General features: G+C 36.2%; 1 protein-coding gene across 4 annotated transcripts; it reads left to right on the forward strand.

Moving 5' to 3' along the window:
• Window positions 1-1,505: 1,505 nt before the first annotated feature.
• fip1l1b (FIP1 like 1b (S. cerevisiae)) lies at window positions 1,506-22,375 on the forward strand. 4 transcript variants are annotated; one of them, XM_087235599.1, is made up of 17 exons: window positions 1,506-1,788; window positions 4,346-4,403; window positions 6,067-6,181; window positions 6,286-6,392; window positions 8,664-8,728; window positions 8,845-8,952; window positions 9,035-9,165; window positions 10,566-10,681; window positions 10,839-10,892; window positions 14,117-14,216; window positions 16,432-16,585; window positions 16,723-16,749; window positions 17,919-17,973; window positions 18,892-18,950; window positions 19,107-19,287; window positions 21,636-21,797; window positions 22,064-22,375. In XM_087235599.1, the coding sequence occupies exons 1-17, from the start codon at window positions 1,710-1,712 to the stop codon at window positions 22,200-22,202; spliced, it is 1,710 nt and encodes a 569-aa protein (XP_087091725.1). In that variant the 5' UTR covers window positions 1,506-1,709; the 3' UTR covers window positions 22,203-22,375.
• Window positions 22,376-23,020: the final 645 nt, after the last annotated feature.

A 23,020-nucleotide genomic window follows, 5' to 3' on the forward strand; every position in this document is an offset into this window, starting at 1 on the left:
AATTATGTGAAATGCAAAAGTTAGAGGTGCTCAACAGTTTTCATGTCCTCGCTTTAACTTCTATAGGCAGCTAATATTAACAGGTGGAGTTTAGTGGAATTCGTCACTTGTCAATCATTCTCCAGTTCTCCACTGGCCGCACCCATACATACATCCTCTTTTTCTATGAATTCTCTGCACAACATTAAGAAGCAAAAACTTTCTCAGCACATATTCTGTGTTCAGTTTTAACACATTTCCGCTGACAGGAAGTTTCTGCAGAGTTCAAGTTAATTTTAGACAAGCATTTATCTACTTCTGCAAAAATGCTTCATTAGTATGCACAGCATCTCACACTCAACGGTAGAAGTTCAGTTAATATATCACCTTTAAATTACCAAAACAAATCATTGTTTAATGAAAAGAAAAAGAGACTAAAATTATTTAAAAATATATTCCTTTTCTCGACTATATATATATATATATATATATATATATATATATATATATATATATATATATATATATATATATATATATATATATATATGTATGTTTGTGTGTGTGTGTGTGTGGGTGGGTGAGGGTTATATAAATGTCTTATAACCTATATTGCAAATAAATCAATAAATAAATGTTTATTTTTATGTTTTTATTTTTATCTTATTTATTTTTATGCTTTGTTAATGTTAAGATATTTCACTTTAAAGACCAGAAAAAGGACTTATTCTTTGCCATATTACTGAACATACACACAGTAGCCCTATAAAAATGCTCATTTTAGAAGAGACTTTTAGATGGCATTTAGAGGTTTTTGCATCTAAACTCTTCATATACTCACTGTATATATGCTGTATGACATATTTCAAAAATACAAATGAAGGAATTATTTCAAAGGGGATGATTGTTGATTTTCAAAAGGCACTGACTATATTTATAAATATGTATTCAGTACATCCTTTTTGGTATAACTACAATTGTAACAAGTGTTTTAATTTGTTTTGCCTTAAAATTTGGGTTATTTCAACAAATATTCATTTCCTAACTCTTCTAAAGACAAAAAATTGCTATTATGTTGTCTAAAACTAAAAACAAAATGTCTGCTTTTATTAACATTTTTAAATTTTACATTAGGAAGAAGCGTTATCACCTAATATACAACAAAATATATAATGTTTTACTCAAACATACACAGAGCCTGATTTATGATATGCTTTTAAAATTATTTTTAATAACACAGATAGTTTATGGATAGTTAATAGAATAATTTTAGTTAATTTTACCATTTGACGCCTGGAAACAACTATTAAAATCCATAAATATTCAACCCCCTTTCATTAAGACTCCATTTCGGTTTTACAGCAGTATTGCATAATACACATTTTTACTGAGTCTAAACCAGAAGAAGAAGAAAGCCTATAGAAACATCAATCTGCCAGAAATTTGCCCGATAGCAGACAGTAAATCTGACATTCGAGAGACTTTTAGTTTGCAAGCTACACACTTGAACCGGAACTGATGTCCTCGAGTTTGCAAGAATATCCTACGGCGCCTGTAGGAAGTGTGGATTTCTCCGTAAACATACTTCAAAAGCTCTCGTTGTTTATATCCACATGTGCGCTTGTGTTTTCTCACCAAAACTTTTCTCGCGCTGTTTCGGGGTTGGTGGCTTTTAATCTGAGCGCGTGCTTTTGCGTCTTGAGCGCGTTGTAGAGGCCGGAGTGGTGAAGATGTCTGCGGAGGAGGCGGATAAAACCACCACCACTGATGCGAGTGCAGGAGACGAGGAGGAGGAATGGCTGTACGGCGGTCAGTGAGCGCCAAATCTGATCTGCATTATTGTATTCTTATTATTGAACACTAGCAGCTTATTAAAAGCGTGATTTTTCATGTTCAGTACAATTTATTAGCATGGTGATTCATCATTTAGCGGTCTTCTGGCTACACTGCTGAGATGTCAAAGCGTCTTTGTTTATAGTGCGTTAAGAAATGTTATTGATTGAGGTAAAGTTTGTTTTTTATGTGCACATTCGTTTAGTTAAAACATGTGACATACTGCCTATATTGTTTAGCACGCCACTTTGAATATTTATTCTGAAATCGCATTCAAATATGACTATGAATGTTTTATAAACAACATTAGCACAATTTATTTGACGGTGAACAATGTTGTACTTGATAGTCATTGGCTGCTAATATGATTTCACTGTTTAGAACTTGCACTTTTCTAATCCAACTTTACCTCAAAGGAAATGTTTCACCAAACTTGATTGAGGGTGGTGGGCCGAAACTGAATGTACAAAACTGTATCACATTAAAGTTGTAACTTCCTAATTAAATATTTAAAAATATATAGAAAAAAATGATCGTTTCAATAATTATTTGACAAAAGGGTATGTAAAATTAGAAATGACGATCTCTATTTAAGGGATTTGTCCCAGGCTTCCCCATAGTTTGTCCATCTCCTTTTTGATTGGTTGGCGGGCCAAATCAAAGGATAGCATGGGCCAACTTTGGCCCTCTCTGGTTTAGTGTCTATTTGAAACTCAACTGGCGACACAGTGGCGCAGTAGGTAGTGCTGTCGCCTCACAGCAAGAAGGTCACTGGTTCGAGCATCGGCTGGGTCAGTTGGTGTTTCTGTATGGAGTTTGCATGTTCTCCCTGCATTCGAGTGGGTTTCCCCCCACAGTCCAAAGACATGCGTTATAGGTGAATTGGGTAGGCTAAATTGTCCGTAGTGCATTAGTGTGAATGAGTTTGTATGGGTGATTCCCAGAGATGAGTTGCAGCTGGAAGGGCATCCACTGCGCAAAACATGGGCTGGATAAGTTGACGGTTCATTCTGCTGTGGCGACCCTGGATGAATAAATGGACTAAGCCAAAAAGAAAATGAATGAATGAAACTATTGGATAGTGTTCTTCACTCGCTGAAAGAAGATTTGATTCAATGTTCTGCATTTTGGATCTTTTCTCTTCGAGGCTGCGTGATTCTGTTTTGATTCAGAAGATGGTTGTATTTCGCTGCTTGATAATTATAAAATAACATTTATTTAAGACAGGTTTTGTGAATTTCACTATTTTTACAATTATTGTGCAATTTTTGAAAAATAAAATTGTGAGAATTATAAATAAGAGAGATTTTGACCTTTAATTTTCAGATCCTTATTTCTATTGTTTCTTGCTTCTTTGAGGAATGGGCTTTCTGTTAATGAGGAATTTGAGAATATTGAGTAAAATTGAGAGACTTGAAAAATGTCAGACAAAATCAGATTTTTTTCTGGAATGAGTTTTGAATAGGCATGGGCCAGAATAAAATTCTGAAGGTATGATAGCCCTGAATAAAATGTCATAGTTTAGCAGTATCACTGTGTTGTGATTACTGCTCTTACATAAGTAGCTTTAATTGTCTGGGTACAAAAAAAAATAATACAGAAATATTTTGGAACAGTAAACATGTCAGGGTAGATAATTTAAATAAATCATTAACTTTGCAGTTCGAGATAATGTTGCACTAAAAAAGGATAGAATATGTCTTAGACAAATTGTAAAAATAATAATAATAAAATGACATATTTCGCCGGAATGGTATTACTAGGCATGGGCCAGTATGAGATTCTGACAGTATGATAACCTTGGATAAAAATATCACGATATCACAGTCTTGTGCTCACTGCTCTAAAAAAAATTATTTTAAAATCTCTGGGTGAAAAAAAACTTTTTTCCCCTTTGAAAACAATATATTCTATTTCTTAAAAGATTTATGATATTTTTGAGCAGTAAACACGTCAGGCTATATAATTCAAATGAATCATTGACTTCTGTTCTTATTTGTTTTATAAACACAGATTTCTTTACAATTTAAAACAGTAACTTTGGATATTTTTTCTGCTGGAGGTACTGTTGTCCTAAAAAACTATTAAAAAGAAAAAAGTTAACAAATCATACACTTACCTTAGGAACAGTAAAACAGAATTTTGGCGGTGAAGACGATTATCGTCTTATGCGTAGGCAGAACAGAGACTTTTATCAGTTTTAAAATCTTGGCTTTTCCATACTGCTATAAACCTTAAATCCGTTAATCATCCCATGCCTAGTTTTGAGATTCTGATTCAGTTTTGTACAATTTTTGCTACTTGAAACGTTCAAGAATGCATCTTGTGATATTTTTATTATTATGTTCCCTGTATAATCTCTTTACAGTTTTCAAATCTCTTCGTGTTTCTGTTATGAAATAATGTAATTGTATATCTATATCTATATATAATTTATTATTATTTGTCAGCATTACTAAAGTAGGAACTGCTTCTTTTACTGTAAACGGGGTATAAACAGCTTGTTACTTATTCATGATTGTTTTTTTTACAGATGAAGGTGAAAGTAAAGAAACTGAGGAAGAAGAGGCCAAACTGACAGCAGCCATCAGGTCAGATATAACATAAATATTATTAGTAGAGCTGCACGATTCTGGCTAAAATGAGAATCGAAATTTTTATTTTTTTGCCTAAAATAAAGATCACGATTTTCTCACGACTCTCTAGCTATAAAATAAAGGTTAATATGAGTCGGCTATTATTATTGTTATTCTCAAACACGTGGTGAAACAGCAATAGGGTTTGTGTAGCTGTACTGTTGGTTAAAACGTAAAATTTTGTATAGATTAGGAATTGTGGAGTTGAACAGACTTTAGATTTGTCATTAATGCTGATGATAATTCTGATGTTGAATTATTGTGTTTGAGATATATGCTTACCATCTAATTTTCTGCTTAAAATCTGTCGCTGACGTGATTTTCGTGAATGCAGAAGACTGGGTGGGTATTTTTGCATTTCGGCGGGTTTTGGATACTTTTTGGGCTGGAATCAGTCAGCTACATCTGGCAACACTGTGTGCACTTTCGGTTTCATTTTCACTGCTAAGACCTGTTCACTTCCCGTTTGGCTCCCAAACGATCACTCTGTGCCACAAACTAAATGGTATTTACAACTTTATCACCTGTTATTCACAGCCTATGCAGGTTCTGCTCACTAAAGTAAACTTCATTCAGAGGCGCGCACGCTTTGATAACAGCTGACGGTCAGCTCACGTCACGTGTGATTTTGTGGTCGCAAATACATTACATAAAGACAGAAATTACATTTTTTGAGGTGAATTATATTTCGTAAATACAACATGTGACTCTTTCAACACCATTTGGAGGTGTCCATGTCGCTGAACAACGTATGTAAAACAACGTGAGGACTTGTGCAGCCACCTTTGCTTCTCTCCTGAACTTGAAAATATGATTGACAGGATCGTAGAAATGCTGGATTAAGATCGTCTAGGGCACAGGTGTCAAACTCAATTCCAAAAGGGCCGCAGCTCTGCACAGTTTAGTTCCAACCCTAATTAAACACACCTGATCAAACTAATTGAGTCATTCAGGCTTGTTTGAAACCTACAGGTAAGTGTGTTGGAGCAGGGTTGGAATTAAACTGTGCAGGGCTTCGGCCCTCCAGGAATTGAGTTTGACACCCATGGTCTAGGGGGTCGAATTAAGATTGTGATCTTTTTACGATTAATTGTGCAGCTGTAATTATTAGTGGTGCAGACCAGAGGATTTGCATTTTTTAGATGACAACACTTGTATAAAAAGCTTATATATAGGTACATTTTTGAAAGACTTCGTTTATACTTCATATTATATTAATAATATTTACAAAAACTACATTCAAAATGCCTTCATTACGTTTTTTCTGCTAATTATAGTACAGTATTGTTAAGTGCATTATATGTGTTCATGTGATCATCATTATTTTTTATTTACTTATTTTAATAACATTTTAATTATGTATGGATCAACTTGCCATAGAAGAGTGGTCTGATTTAGTGCAATTTGTGAAGTGGTATAATAAAATAAAAGATTACTGAATGATCACACACAGCACATTGTTTTGTTACTTCCAGGATTTTTGCTGCATATTTCGTTGTTCACATGACAAGGGCTTCTCGATTGGAAAATCCCATGCAAATCTGGCTCTTTAAATTAACCAAGATGCTCATCTGCGTTTGTTTTCATCATTCTCATTTTGATCCATCTGTGTGTGCAGTGCAACGTCCACTACTCCTGTTGCAGAGGACGCTCCCACAACTACCAACAACTCCTCTGATTCTGCCACCCCACCTGCAACCACAACCACAACTGGAAATGGTGTGGCCAGCCAGGTAACAAACAAGAGCTTCTGATGGAGTTGATCAGCTGACATGTAGTAGTAATAATAATAAAACTGATGCATCTCAAAATAAAACACACTTTGTTGTTTTCCTAGGAGGAAGCACCTGGAGAAGATGAAGACAGTGAGAGCGATAGTGATGATGACGATGATGATGTTCGTGTCACTATTGGAGATATCAAAACAGGAGCGCCACAGTACACGTAAGCAGTTGTGCTAACATCCAGGAGCTTTTAGGATTCACGTTGCTTTCATTTAGGAATTTTTACAAAAATGAACATGTATGCATAGAGTTCATTACATATAATTAACTGAGAACCCTCGTGGGGTTTTTGCACATCATGCATGGTTGTGTTTTTATCTGTTCATATTGAGGGACTATATCTCTGTACAAGGCTTGGATTAAACTGCACAATTCTTAAAGGGACAGTTCACCTAAAATAGAAAGTTCTGTTTGACTTTTGCTTAACACAAAAGAAGTTGGAAACCAGTAACCATTGACTTTCATGATATTTATTTTTTTTCTACTATGGATGTCAGTGGTTACAGGTTTTCAGCTTTCTTCAGTATATATTTTGTGTTCTACAGAAGAAAGAAACTCATAAAGGTTTATAACCATGTGAGGGTGAATAAATGAGCAATTTTGGGTAAACTATCGCTTTAAGTATTGCTTTTATGACCCAGGTTTTGTCTACCCTATGTTTAACTGCAGGACAGGATGTCCTTTAGGTTTAATTAAACATTTCTTAAATACCATTTGTAAAAATTTACTTTTTTGTGGTGAGTTATCATTAGCTGTGTGCTTTGACTTCTTGACTGTTTGAAATTAAATGTATACTGACGTAAATTATGTAGAGAGGAAAAAAGGTACGAAAGAAAGATTAATAAAAATAGTAAAAACAAAGTTTATAAAAAATTACACGTGTTTACTGTCACTTTAGAGAACAATTGAATGCACCCTTGCTAAAGACAATTTATATTTATAAAACTTTTAGAAGGGTTCAAAAGACTTAAATCTTACTGACTTTTAAGTAGTGTGTTAGTAAAAGTGTTCTGATTTTGAAAAAATATTTTGAAAACATCTTGAATAAGAACAGGTCTCAGTTTAGTTATTATTTATAAACCTGCCTTGATACAATTTGCGTTGTATAAAGTGCTTAAAAATAAATGGCTTGACGACATTCCAGTCAGATAGCAGTAATTGACCTGTTAATTGTAATTTTATTTTCTAACTCTGCTACTTAGTTCTACTTATAGGTTTGGAATTACACATGTGGTTTGTAATTATGAATAGTTTTCCTTTAAAGGCGCAGTATGTAAGTTTGACACCCAGTAGTTGAACTAGGTATTGCACTCCCGGACCAAACAAACGCAAGCACAGGTTGCCAGATTGACAACCAGCAGGAGCAAGTCTGAGTCTGGTCAGCCTTAAGGCTGATTTAAATTGTGCTCTATATAAAAGCAACAGCACACCATAGAAGGAATATTTCACATATTAAAATGAGTTTTTGTTCTAACCAACATCTCAATTTCATATATTAGAAAGGGCTTTTATTTGCAGCTGAACAACAGAAAACTGACAATGATCACCTCAGGCACACCTCATGTGCTTTATTTAGTGTTAAATGCTAATAATGTGAGTTTGAATGTCATTTTGCATGACATTTATTGCCATACTACTGAAAGCAGCAGCAAATAGTTCACCTCAGATCTTGAAAATAAAATAAACCGTTTGAAATTTACTTTTAGAACTGTGACTCAAAAGCAACACATATCAGCATCTACATTGAAAAGTGTTAAGTTTAATATGTAATAATTAGATTATAAACCTTACCATTTCACGAGTGAGTGCATATTCTGTGCTTCTAAAGGGCTGTATTTAAACTTCTGTCGTGTGTCGTATATTATTTGCTAATTAATAACCTCATGTGGAACTCTGAATCTGCGTCTCATTTCGGAGTCTGCTACTGTCTACCAGAGGTTGCATTTCGGTCATGGACGTATGCTTTGAAAGCCTCTCCGACTGAAAGAATGAAAATCGCTGGTTTCCAACAAGGCTACCCGGAGTGCTGAAATATTGGCTAAACTGCCAGTGGGCGGTTTGAAATAACTAAAACAAAGACAGACGCTCCAGCATGTAAAAGATATTTTCAAAGCAGAATATCTGACTTCAGCATTGTTTTTCAGATAAACAAGAATGTTCACTTAGCATGTTTCTTAAATATCTGCAAACATATTACGGTATTTTTATGCTTTAAAAGAGTTAAAAACATACATGCAGCACATTTAATGTTTTGTCTTTCTATATATTATTGGCAGTGCTGGCATTAAAGTAATCAGCGAATTGAAACAAACAATGATAATAATCATATTAAAGTAATTAGACTAAAATAATTTTTCAGTGTCTTTTACTTTTGCTATTTCAATATGGCCCAGCAGAACTGATGTGTTTATTATTGTGTTTTATTGTGCAGGGGATATGGAGGAACTCCAGTGAATCTCAACATAAAGTCAGCTGGCAGCAGAGCTTATGGAGCCGGTCAGTCTGTCTAAATGTTTTACAAAGATTGATTTTTCTCACAACTTCCATAGAGTTTCTATACAGATGCTTTTTCATAAGGAGATTTTGTCATAATTTGAGGGTGTATTCATTAGGTGCCAAAGTGAAGGGTGTAGATCTTGAAGCTCCAGGCAGCATCAATGGAGTTCCAGTCCTGGAAGCGGACATGGAGTCCTTTGAGGAGAAACCATGGAGGAAGCCAGGTGTGTATTCATTGAAGAGCCGGTGTGAATTTATTGTTTGTGTCTGCACAGTGATTGTCGCTAAGTATGTGTGTGTTTACAGGTGCGGACTTGTCGGACTATTTTAACTATGGTTTTAATGAGGACACGTGGAAGGCATACTGTGAAAAGCAGAAGAGGTTGCGTATGGGTCTTGACGTTCTCAACATCGGATCCACCACCAGCAAGATCTCAGTAAGTATGATCAGCTGGAAATAGGGGGGAATTAACACCCTGGAAGTCTGGGTCATCTGGAAATTCATTAGCAATTTGTAATTTTGTTTTAAAAACAGTTGCCATGCCTGAATTAATCTGATCGCTTTGGGTTTCAACAGAATTGGAATCAAATTCAAATCCTAAAATTGTTCCCCAAAGTGAAATCTTTTTTTTTTATATCTGGCAACTTTGCTTCTCTTAAACTTGATTGTTTTTGGTAAAATTATTTTATAATTTTTTTTTGTAAAATTATTGATTAACAAATGCTGTGAAATAAATGTGTAAATTACTTATTTAAAATAACTATTTTAATGTTTCCCCATATGTCAATATAACATTTAATGTCACTCAATCCTTTCCACAAGAAACATTTCATACAGATGCAGAAAGTCATTTTAATTAATTTTTTAAAAATCATTATCCTTTTTTATTTAGGATTCTTGTTAAAACAAAGCTAACAAGTACTTTAGTATTTGCAGTAGATGAAACTTCCCCTTTTAGGATGCTCTATATAGAACTCTTTGAATGTGTCTACTGAATGGTTACAGTTGACGTTTATAGATATGCACAGACTTTTGGCTACCAAAAGTTATCAGCAGAAAATGGCAATTTCTAACATTTCAGCTGAAAAAAAGGCTATTTTGTGCTCTGCTGCCGAGCAATGTTTAACACACTGATTTCACTCTCCATCCAGCTGCCATCAATTTGTGGTGTAAAGTGCCTTTCACATCAGATGCAGAAAGTTCTTCGCTATAAAACCCATTCATTTCAATGGCTTGCAGTTTGTTGTAGCACTGATTAAATCACAAGAGCAGGAGGACGTGTCCTGTGGTAAAAGTTAAAATGGGGTAAAAAACAAACAAACAAACAAACATTCCGTTCTGTGGATATGTCCATGTATACTAGTCTATGCATGAACTGCTGCTCAAATAACACACAGACAGACATCCTATGTAGTTTAGCTGTTCCTGCTGCTTGCTATAACGCTACTGTGCTGTCATGACAATGCTGATAAAATGAAGCCTCTCAACACCTTCACTGTCAATAAAATGTGCTTATTTTATAGCCTTGTGTGTGTTTTTAATAAATTAGTACAATTTTTAAATGTGAGAAGTTTAACAAAATGACTTTATACAATTTAATAAAGTAATAATTATTACAGAAAATAATTCGGTTTCAGTATTCTGTGCATGCACAATGACTTTTTTTAGTTTAGCCTAATGGTTTCAGCTTCAAAGCAGTATTGAAATATATATTAAATATATATATATATTAAATGCAAAATTGAAACCAGTGTAAAGAGTGTACATACTATTATAGCGTGCATTTTGATTAATGAAGTTGTCATAATGACCCTTCCCTGTCCTTCTTTCTGTCAGGTTCAGCAGGGTCGCACAGGTAACAATGAGAAGGAGATCACAATACCAGCTCATGCATCTAAAGCAGAATTTACCTCCCCATCCAACCTGTATAAAACAGGTCTCAACCAAGGGAGGTAAATATTTTCACTCACACACATACACATTTACTGGAAGAGCTCAGAGTCTTCATGTTTAGTAATGCATGTAAAGTGTTTGTCCCGCATCTCTCATGTGGGAGACGAGACTTAGTAACTCATTTTTGCCTGTCTCCTCTCACCCATGCCCTCCTAGGATATCCCCTCCACACTGGGCAGGGCCTCCCTCTCAGGACTTGTCCTATTATACGTAAGTGGAAGCTGACATGGCTGTGCTTTGTCTTGCAGTATTCCTTTAAATATCAAATCAAGTGGGCTTCATCTCTTATCTTTCTTTTAATGACCACAGTTTATTTTTGTTGGTGATTTTTTTTAATCTAGTAAGCACTTTGAAAATAGAGAGAAGATAAATGCTGCTGATTTGATAATGTACTTGGTAAACTGGACCACTTTTCATTGCAAAATTCTGTATTTATTTGTAGTATTTTATATTGGGTTTAATGTGTGTGTTTGTGTTTAACGATTTGGCCATAACAATTGGTAGGGTGGGGGCGAAGCAGTTGCGCAGTAGGTAGTGCTGTCGCCTCACAGCATGAAGGGCACTGGTTTGAGCCTTGGCTCAGTAGGCGTTTCTGTGTGGAGTTTGGGTGTGTGTGGGTTTCCTCCGGGTGCTCCGGTTTTCCCCACAGTCCAAAGCTAGCGGTACAGGTGAATTGGGTAGGCTAAAATGTCTGTAGTGTATGAGTGTGTGTGTGGATGTTTCCCAGAGATGGGTTGTGGCTGGAAGGGCATCCACTGTGTAAAAACTTGCTGGATAAGTTGGCGGTTCATTCCGCTGTGGCGACCCCAGATTAAAAAAGGGACTAAGCTGACAAGAAATTGAAAAATAAATTGGTAGGGTTGGGCTATATGGCTTTAAACAAATCACTGTGTTGACATTTTATATCACAGTATAATTATTTTTTCTGGTTTATTTGAAGTTATTTTGTAATAGTTTTTTCAGAAAAGATTAACAGTGCAGTGTGTGATTTTATTTTTAAAGAGCCCATATTATACATGAAATAGGGTCATATCTTGGTTGTAAGGGTCTCCAACAACAGTTTAATATGCATGCAAGGTCAAAAAACACTTTCATGGTCTTATAATCTGCATTTTTTTTTACCTAATTATCCCAGCGACTCCTGTATGAATCGTTCAGTGATTCATTTGTTCCCAAACCCCTCCTTAGCGCGAAGCTAATCTGCGCTGATTGGACCGATGACAGCCTGTCGCGATTGGTCGACTGCCTTCAGTCAGAGAGTGAAATGCCCAATAGCTAATCAGCAATATAAAAGTAATCACAGTTCATATACGCTCGATAGTGTAGGCGTGGATTTTAGCTGACACAAACACACACACACCTCCGGACGACAACGCTCCCGCTTCCTCCCGCACCCGCCAGGTTTTAGCCTGAACCCGACCGCTCCCGCTTATATTTAGAATTTCTTGTCCTGGTGCCCGACCCGCCCCGTTTTCTGCCCGCCGCGCCCGATCCCGCTAAAGAGCGGGGGAGAACATAACTGAAAATCACCCAGCTAAACAGTCCAGACAGCCAGACAGAGCTCTCGCTCGCTCTCTCTCTCTCTCTGTCTCTCACTCACTCACACATACGCGCGCATGCGCACTAACACATACACACAAGCACCAAGCAGACACGCAGGCAAAGCTCTCTCTCTGTCTCATTCGCATAGCAATATCCACGACATTGCTAGACAGCCCGCTCCCCTCCCAAATTAAACCCGTTACCGACCGCTCCTGCGATTTATTCTGAAATTTATTTCCGCGCCGCAGAAATCTGGTGAGGGGACAGACGCGGGAATGCAGACATCTACCACGGAGCTCCGTAAACAAAGCAGCACGCGTCGCGTTTTTAACGTGACTTTGCACGCGATAAGAGAATATAGCCAGTTAACCTGATACAGTACACGCGGTTACAAGTAACAAATCACAACTAAATACATTTGCAAGCTAGAGTCAACGAGGTAGCTTTAATCGCACGTACTGACACTTGAGAAATGGAGGAAGAAACCCATCCTGACGTCCATCAGTAAGTTACTCTTTACTGATCCTTCCTTTAACAAACGCAGATGAAGTATTCTTTGTAGCCTGTAGTTTCCAGAAGTTTCAAACTGCTTGACTATAATGCTGAGGTTTCATCTTTGGGTAGAGACTCAATATATCCATCTGCAGTGTGACTTCAATCGACCGGCATGTTTGTGTGTGTGTGTGTGTTTGTGGGTGTGTGTGTGTGTGTCTGGGTTTCTGCGTCAGAGGGCGGGGCCTCAGGTTTGAAATCTCCCGGGTTTGCGCGTGCACGTGAATAACTTGGTTTCGTTCGTACGTCATGGCGAAACACCTAATGACTCTGTATCAAGGCGACTCGTTTGAAGCACTATGAGTTGACTCTTTTATAGATGAATCAACCGTTTTAAACACTGTACTCTTACAGATTTAAGCCTTAGCTGGATACTTCACTTCACTTAGAGCTGTGTTACACACTACATGGAGGGGAATTTTCAAAAATCCATAATATGGGCTCTTTAAGCATTTTGTCTGTTGATTTGGATCTTGGACTGGAGTTCTGCAAACGTGTTTAACAGAAAAATGGTAAAAACAAACCTTTATGAGCCATATCAAAGTCATTGCAAGAATAATCATATATCAGTTGAGTTTTCTTGATGATTTTGGGTGCATTTAAACAAAGCTATTAACAAAAAGTAAATAAAAATAATTTTATTAAACCATTATATCCTTTCGAATAAGAGTTTTATAACCTAACATCTTTAATAATAGATGATACATTTAGATTAAATTCAAGTTAAAAGTTATTGCAAAATAAAACATTGAAATATTATTATTTATTCCATATTCAAAGCCATTTCAGGAATATTCATGCATCAGTTGGATTTTAAATTGATTGATGATAAAAAAAATAAATATGCTATTTTGACCTAATAAAAATGACAAGCACATGACAAAAGCACTGAAACCTAAAAGTTAAAGGTTAAAAGACCTAAATCCCTAATAAAAAACCCCTCATGATTTATTATTAATCAATCAATTCATTTAATCATTCAAAAACTTTAAAAAATTATGTCATTTTCCATCTGTTATATATTTTAAATTACATTTTATGACTTGATTTGACAACTCTGTCCATAAAAGTTCTACCTTATGGGACTACACGTTACGAACGCTGGATATAAATAATACAAAAAACACTGTAATCGGCTTACACCCCATGAATTAATTAGCCTGCTCTTTTCATTCTGGCTTGTCAGAAACACACCCTGCACTGTATTCCTGAAATGACATAAAGCAGACATAAATCCTCTGTGGTGTACAGTCATGTTGCCCTGCCCTACTCTGAGGTGTTTATAGAAAACAGGAAAGCATTTACTCTCCCATAAAGCTGCATGTGTATGTTTGTTGCAGGAAGACACCCGGGACCATAGATGTGATTGGTGGACAGACCGCCACTATCAGCAGGGTGGAAGGGCGACGCCGTCACAATCTGGAGGGGAATAACATACAGGTTATACACATTATATTGGAGACCACCACCAGACATTCCTGTATTTCTACTTTAGTTTATAGTGGCCCGACTTATCACCATTTGTCCCAGATTTCACCTAGTAGCCTAATAAATGATATCCTATCATGCCGTAGTGTATTTAAAAAGCAAATTGACCATCCAATCACATTTCTATGTCAGTCAGATTGCAATTAGTGAAGGCGGGACTTGTGTTGTTCCCTGTCAGGCCAGTTCCTGTGTCAGAGATAGAGAGCACAGAGATGAAGTTGGATACTGAAGCAATTTGGTATAATAGTGCCAAGAAAAAAAATTGTTAACATGAATAAAACTACAACTTACTTAAAAATATTTTCAAATAATCACTGAATCTGTGTTTTCATGGAAGGTTGTCACTGAAACATCTTGTAAGATATGTAGTGTTTGTTCACCTACATTCACCTCAGAAACATCTAAATATGAAATATATCAATTGCAGTTAGTGAAAGGGATATATGCACACTGCTCAGCAAAAATGAGTACACCCCTTTGATTTTTATCTATCTCTCAGTGAATAATGCCAATAATTTTCAGTTTTATCAAACTGTTATATCCATTAGAATAAGAGTTTGGTAAACTAACATCTTTAGAAATAGAAAGCTAATAGATTTAAATTAAATTCAAATTAAAGTTATGCAAAAAAAGAATTACAAACTACAATTCATCAAGTAAATTTGATATTTTTTTATGTTTCTTATTTTTTTATGTTAGATTAGTTCCAGTGTTGCCTTTGGTACTGACTAATGTAATGTGTATATATAAAGCATCCTATAAAAAAAAATACTCCTTTATGCTGACCACTGACTGTGTGTGTGTATATATATATTTTTGCTGAGTTTAAGCACTGTACAGTGGTCCCTCATTATACGCGGGAGTTACGTTCTAAAAGTAACCCACAATAGGCGAAATCTGAAAAGTAGTCCGCTTTATTTTTTACTATTATTATAGATGTTTTAAGGCTGTAAGACCCCTCACAACACCCTTTTTATACATTTTTCTCAGACTGGCATTAACATTTTCACACTTTTTTATGTCATTAAAACACTCTCAAAGTTCAAACCTTCATAGAAAAATAAGTCCAGTATTGTATAATCAAACCAAAAATCAAAACTATTTGATCTTAAATTATTTCTTCTGTAATAACGCGCCCTACACCTGCATAACTTCTGCTTTTCTTTAGCATGTTCAGAAGATCAACTTTTTGTGAGATGGTTAGCATCATCCTCTGCCTTGTGGGTGCTACCGCAGGTGCCTTTAATAGTGCAGAATGTTCAATTCAATTCAGCTTTATTTGTATAGCGCTTTTACAATGTAGATTGTGTCAAAGCAGCTTCACATAAATGGTCATAGTATTTGGAACAGAGTGGTTCAGTTTTTAGTGTTTATGTTCAGTTTAGCTCAGTTCAGTGTGGTTTAAAATCATTCCTGAGAGTCCAAACACTGAAGAGCAAATTTATCGATGGGTAGCTCTACCGATCCCAAACCATGCAAGCTAGAGGCGACAGCGGAGAGGGAAAAAAAACTTCACCGATTGGCGAGTGAAGAAAAAAAAAAACCTTGAGAGAAACCAGACTCAGTTGGGCACGACCATTTTAATTTCTCCACTGGCCAAAAGTCTTGTGCAGAGCTGCAGTCTCAGCGGCGGAGGCTGAAAGCTGGCCTCAGTGAAGACTCGTCTGTCCCTGGAGCGTCACTGGAATCAGTCTCTTGTTCTCCACTCCTCCATGACCAGCGCAGCAACTGCTCACGATACGGCCTGGTCCAGAATATGGAAACCTTGGGATCATCTCGGTCTTGGCTGGTCTTGGATCCAATCAATGTTTCGTCAACATTATGGGGAGAAAACTACAGTACAGCACTTCAGAAACACACTGCTAGTGATCGAAGATCAGGAGATGCGGCATGGGGAGATTGATTGTCAATGGTCTACAGCCAGTCAGGACACAGAACACTATGCACTAATCAGGAAGTAGAATACAATGCGCTATTGAAAAAAAAAGCATGTCATATTACATGAAAAAATCTGCCAAATTGTGATGATGCAAAAGGTGAACCACGTTATAGCAAGGGACCACTGTATTGCAAAAAATACATTCATCTTGTATTCAGTGGTTGTGATCATAAATCTGCTGACTATAGCTTACCTAATGAACAAACTTGTATTGTTGAACTCCTGTAGGTGATCTCTGAACACTCCAGCTCTGAGGTGGAACCCGAGGTGCAGAAGATGCCTCCTCCTTTCTTTCCTCCTGGTCCGCTTCCTCCGAACATCCCACCTCCACCTTTCCTCCCTCCTCCTGTCAGTCAGGCTCCGCCTCTGATCCCGCCTCATCGTAAGGACTTCATTCATTTAATTGAGATTTTATTCGTAGGCCTATGTGAAAAATGTTTGAATCAGTCACCTTCATTACTGCAGTTTTACATAACGTTTGTAATTTCTGTATTTAATTTCTTTCTCTTTTTATAACAGGGATGCCCATCACTGTTCCTCCACCCAGTAAGTTCATATACCTTTAAAGGTTCAAGATGCACTTTAGTTTTCTATTTTGATGATTTCTGGTGATTTCCAAAAATATTTATTTTTATTAAACCACAAAATTACCATATTTTATCCATAACTTGTATATATACACACTATATATACTATATAGTTACTATAGTAGTTTAGGTTCTATTGGATTGCGACCCCTTGGGTAATTACATTATATTAAAGACACGGCAATAGCGTGTGATGCATCAGATTGGTTTTATAACACCAGGTTAAACTTTCTGGCCAATTTACAGCCCTCACATACAAAAAAAAGAAATTAAACGTAGAATAGAGTTGGGTCTATTGGTGTGTGCGCCATTGCATGCGATGTTTACGTATTTATAACCACCTCAGAGGATATTGGGGGTTGCGAGTCACTGGCATCGTCATTTTGGGGGTCGCAAGCTGAAAAGTTTGGGAACCCCTGATCTATAGGGTTTGTTGCATGTTTTTCCCCACGATGCTGTCAAGGCCGATACAGCAAAGCTGTTGGTTTGTTACAAGCATTTTTGTTGGGAGAGCTGTATAAGACTTGTAGAGTGAAAGACTTTGTCTTTTATCAGTTAAGTTTGTTACCATTAAGACACATCGCCTATATTCGTGCTGCTGTGTTCGCCATACGTTTAAAATGCTCCAGATTACTGCTAATGGTTGGAATAGACAGGGCAAGAGACCTGCTGCATTGCTATCCACTATGTCTGCATTCAGACCTGGGGATTGAGGAGGAGAGAAGTCCTCTTCATTTATAGTGTTTTTCTAAACATGATTATCTTTATAATGGTATAACAAATAATGGTTATGTGTATGTGAAATTACGGATAACAAATGTAGCAGGACATTAAATTACTTGCTGTTTATTTCTTTGCATTTTAACTTTGTAAATTTGTTTGCGTCTCATTTTGTGAACCAACTGACAACAGTTGTTCTCTCTCTCATCTTTTTCCCCTGCTCTGCTGGCCATGCTCACTCCTCCTCCTGCTCGCAGAGCTCCACACCCTAACTAAGATAGACCTGAACTGAATAAGGGGGGTTTCTTAGCCCTTTAAATGTTCCAGTTTGGAGAGGATTAATGATGATTATGTATGTGTTTTCACTGTTCTTGTGTTTAAAAATCTGGTGTTTGATTGTGTTTGTAGATTTTCCTCCACCCACTGGAGGACCTCCTCCTTCACTTATTCCTACAATGGACAAGTAAGTGTTTTTTGGGCTATTTAATTTGTTAATGCAGATAGGTCTGCCAGTCAAAAAAAGAGATGCTTAATTTCTTTAAATAAATGATTACCTGTTGTCAAAAGTGACAGTAAAGACTGTTAATTGTTACAAAGATTGTTTCAAGCTAATGTGGTTTGAATCATAAAAAAAAATCAGTTTTTAAAAATGCATCAAAGCAGCACTATGGTTTTCATCATTTGATAATATACTGTATGTTGCAAATCAGGCTGCTGATGGCAAATAGGTGCAGAAATGTAAGCCCTAAAGGAAACAACAAATTCCATTTTAAAATAAAAATGTATTTAAATGTAAAGTGTAATAATAGATTCGAATTAATTTGCATTTAAAGCATTAAGAATAATGATTTCAATGTTTGCTTGTTTGTTTTTTTGCCAGGGGTCGTTTGATATCTTTTGTGAGTGTTTGTATGTTGGATTTCCATCTGTTTAATAAAAAATGTATATTATTTTAATGAAATAAATATCGCCCGGATTTGCATAAGAACAATTTATGGTTGCATAATTTTCTTTTCTGTGGTCTGCAAGCATGTATATCAACTTGCATTCAGTTTTTAAGACATCATTTTCTATAAAAGATATTCTGGATAGATATTACATTTCTTCTTACATTTTGAATAGACAACTAATAAAAATTAAAATGCAAATTCTTCTTCTTATTATTAAATTGAGATTAAATGTTCATTGTAATCTATATAGGAAAAAATAAGTTATTTGATTGATTGTAGTTTTTTATGTATATAGTTCTTATTTGAACCTTTAAGCTGAATTATTGTCAGTTTGCAATATTCTATCATTTAAAGATTAGTCATGCAAAATGAATGTCAACATTAAATATTTCAAAAACTCGACACCTCATTAATTGATGTGCTGTATTTAGCAGTGGGCACCCAGGAGGATATGATGGACGTCCCGTCGCTCCATACCCGTTTCCTACAGGTAAGTGTGCGAAACTCTCCCCAGACGATTGTATTCACCTAAAAACTTCATTTAATTTAGATCTCAGAACAGGTCACAAGTATTTAAATGTGTCCCAGCCTTTATTAACCTCAATTAAGAATGATTGCACATTGGGCTCCTGTGTTCTGGTTTTAGGTGGCTTTCCTCCACCTATGCAGGGAGCTGTTAACCCCTGGCCTGGTCTGATGGAGAATCCCAAACAGTGGGATTATTACCCCCGAAGAGACAAAGAGAGGGAAAAAGAGCGAGAAAGAGAGAGACAGAGAGACCGCGGCCACGAGAGAGACCACAGCCCCAACGCAGGGCCTTATAACAGGTGAAAGATGATGCTAATAAATGTGATTTTTGCATAGTATTGGATATTAAAAGCAAGACACTGTAGGTGAATCAGGTAAAACAATTAACTAATATTCACCTGTTGATTGATTACATTATGTAGAACTGCAAACATTTAGTTTAAAAAGGGGTATGTTAAATATGGAAATGAGCCATTATTTCATTAATTATGTTCTAATTTGCATGCAGTTCTAGCACATAAAGCATTGGAAGTCAGGTTTAATTATTATTTTTTCTTTCATATTAGTCAGTTAATTTCAATAGTGGATTTTAAAAATCTCTTTATTGCTTCATTATTCAGAAAATAGAGCAAACAGCCAGAAAAAAATCACTTTCAACATTGCTTGTACAATAAAATGGTGTACATTATCAAGCAAGTTATGTTTAAACTTATGTTTTGTATGTTTCATAAAGTTATGTTTTAGAGATTAATATTATAGATTAGATCTTTTTAATTGATTAACAGAAAATAGGGATTGTAATTATTTTTTCAGGGGTTTTCACCTTTATTGTATAGGACAGTAGAGAGTATTGACAAGAAAGCATGGGGAGCAGAGAGAGGGAAGGATTGGCATAGGACCGCAAGGCGGGAATGGAACTGGGGTCGCTGTGAGCACCGGAGTGCATGGGTGGATGCACTAACCACTACACCACTGGCGCCGGAGAGAATAGGGATTATATAATCATTTTTTTAACATTAGACTGACTCTGAAAGCCCAGAATCTTATACATTGACAGATGCATGGGAAACTGTGATTTGATATGTTTTAAAGGGGTGTGTTTAAATATCAAAATCAGCCAATATTTCATTAAATATCTGCTAATGCAGGTCTAGCACATAAAGCATTCTAAGTCAGATTAAATTTAATGATTTTTTTTATATTAGTCATTTAATTTTATAGAGTGGATTTTGGAAATCTCTATTGCTACATTATTGAGAAAACAGTGCAAACAGCCAGAAGAAAAATAAGAAAATTCACAATTTTTATACTGCAAAATGGTGTTTATAATTCACCAAGTTACGTGTATAAATGTAAAAAAAACTTGACAATTTAGATGATAGATTTTAGCATTTTTATAGATTAAAAATAGACACCAACAGAGATGGAGACCCCAGGATTATGTTCACAGAGAGAGAGCTGGAAACAGTAGGACATTTTCTACTTCACTGTGATCACCATCGCCACATTAGAGTTCAATATTTTTTTTAAAGATTCAAGCTAATTTATCCAAATTTTATGGCATTATCAAATTCAGGAAAATCACCATATATTTTAGGTGAAAATTCAACAATGATCCCAACAGCAGCCAAATATGTGTCAGCCTGCCTCAATCTCTCAGCCAATGGACAAACCTATAGCAAGAGCATTTCCTGTTTATATCCTGATAATTATTACCATTATCTTTACATTTTTATTGATTTGTTTTTATTTTATTCTTATTTATCTCTTGTTGTTAGAATTTTTATTTACTTGTATTTATTTACTATGTATATAATGTGCATGTACCTATTACTGATATATTCTTGACTTGTTCTATGTATTATATAATTGCTTCGGCAATACTGTGCAAGTCATACCAATAAAGCTCATTTGAATTTGCTTAGAAATATAGAACATGGATTATTTCATCATTATTATTTTTAATTAGACTTCATTTATAAAAAGCCCAAAAGATTAAACATTGACAGATGCATGGAACACAGATTATTTTATAGTGTTATAGTTATATCTTGTGGGTTTCCTCTGGGTGCTCCGGTTTCCTCCATAGTCCAAAGACATGCGGTACAGGTGAATTGAATAAGCTAAATTGGCCGTAGTGTATGTGTGTGTGCAAGAGTGTATGGGTGTCTCCTAGTGTTGGGTTGCGGCTGGAAGGGCATCCGCTGCATAAAACACGTGCTAAATAAGTTGTCGGTTCATTCCGCTGTGGATACCCCAGATTAATAAAGGGACTGAGCCGAAAAGAAAATGAATGAATGAATGTTTAAATAGAAATGAATTATTATTTCATGAAATATGTGTTCATCTCCATGCAGTTCTAGCACATAAAGCATTGGAAGTCTGATAAAATTTTATTTGGCAACTTTTTTGAGAATCTCTTTATCGCAATTCAAAAAATGTTTAATTGTCAATTAGCCTGAAAATCAATTGACAAAAAGCCCTAAGTCTTAAACACTGACAGATGCGTGGATTGTTTTTGCCTACAGTGTCTCGCTTAAGAGATTTAAGTTGTCATCTTACTATACATGATTGATCAGTGACTCAACGTTCTTCTACTCAGGATGTTTTTATGGAGCAGTTGTTTACATTGTGATTGATTTTAAAGCATGGCCATGTGCAGCGATGAAGAGCGCTACCGCTCTTACCGTGACTATGGAGACCGAGGATATGAGAGGCATCGGGAGCGAGCGAGCCGGGAGAAAGAGGAGCGCCACAGAGAGAGGAGACACAGAGAGAAAGAGGAGGGCAGGCACAAGTCATCACGGAGGTACTGTACCACACTCTCAAATCAGGATACACTTAAGCTCAACCAACCTAACACAAATGACCCAAAATCTGTGTTTTTATGATTTGGTTAATCAATTGTTTTTCCATTTACTCGTCTCCAAGTGGTTTGAGTTTCTTTATGTACACTTAAACAGCCTAAAAAACTGGGCAAGACCCAAATGACTTATTAATGCACAAGTAAATCTACCATGTATCCCCTTTAAGATCTTTTCTCCTCTGTGATCTTCTCCTGTTCTGTCACAGCAGTAGCAGACGGAGACATGAGAGCGAGGAGGGAGACAGTCACCGGCGCCACAAACACAAGAAGTCCAAGAGGAGCAAAGAGGGCAAAGAGCCCAGCGAGGAGCGATCCGCTGACCAGGAGAACCAGGAGGCCATGGAGTAACTCCTGCTCGCCTTCTGTCACCGCAACCAAATCATGATAAACGAAGCTGTAATCCAGTTTACCTTCTGTTCGTTTTCACGTTGCCCTTTTTTTTGTTCTGTTGGTTTTTCCCAGTGCAGTTGTAACATGTAGATGTTGATTTGTTGGATTAAAAAAGAGCATTTGGTAATGTTTGTTGGGTCTTGTGTGTTTATTATTGTTATTAAAAACGTTCACAGTTGTTATCAGACTCTACCAAGGCTGCATATAATAGAATTAAACAGTGTTACGGAATTCTTTTAGGATTTAAAAGGCACATATGATGAAAATCAGCTATTGTGAGCTGTTTGGACAGAACTGTGTAATTATAGTGTGTCCACAGTCATATTGGAGTGATCAAATTTCCTGACGTGGACCACATGTCCACCGAACATTTGTTTAGCAAATAAACTGGAATTAAAATTTTGTACAACTCCCTTTGATTTTTTGCAAGTTTAAAATGGTTATTAAACTAATAATAAGGTTAGTAGACACTAATATGTGTGTGTACTGCAATCAGCGATGATGTGAGACTCATCATGTCAGAAAGGCTTGAATAAACTCCACAAATACATCAAATTTGCTTGGTATTTTTGACTAATGAGCTGTATTTCAGCTTTATCTGCGTCTGTCACTGACTGCTGTTTATCTGACGTAATGCATGATGAGAACTGGGCGGGGCAGGGAGAAGCAGCTCATTTACATTTAAAGCCACAGGCTACAAAAACAGCTACACTGTATTCAGACATCAAAATGGGCAGATTCTGGGGCTATAATAAATAATCTGATGGGTATTTTGA

Source organism: Danio rerio, chromosome 1 (genome assembly GCF_052040795.2).
Source record: "Danio rerio strain M-AB ecotype USA chromosome 1, GRCz13ab, whole genome shotgun sequence".
Lineage (NCBI taxonomy): Eukaryota > Metazoa > Chordata > Actinopteri > Cypriniformes > Danionidae > Danio > Danio rerio.

What these genes read in the sequence shown, in the direction of transcription:
- fip1l1b (XM_087235599.1), top strand. Translation starts at nt 1,710, where the DNA reads ATGTCTGCGGAGGAGGCGGATAAAACCACCACCACTGATGCGAGTGCA. An exon ending in ACAGGAGCGCCACAGTACAC is followed by an intron (nt 6,393 to 8,663) that starts GTAAGCAGTTGT and finishes TTTATTGTGCAG; the next exon opens with GGGATATGGAGGAACTCCAG. An exon ending in GAAACCATGGAGGAAGCCAG is followed by an intron (nt 8,953 to 9,034) that starts GTGTGTATTCAT and finishes GTGTGTTTACAG; the next exon opens with GTGCGGACTTGTCGGACTAT.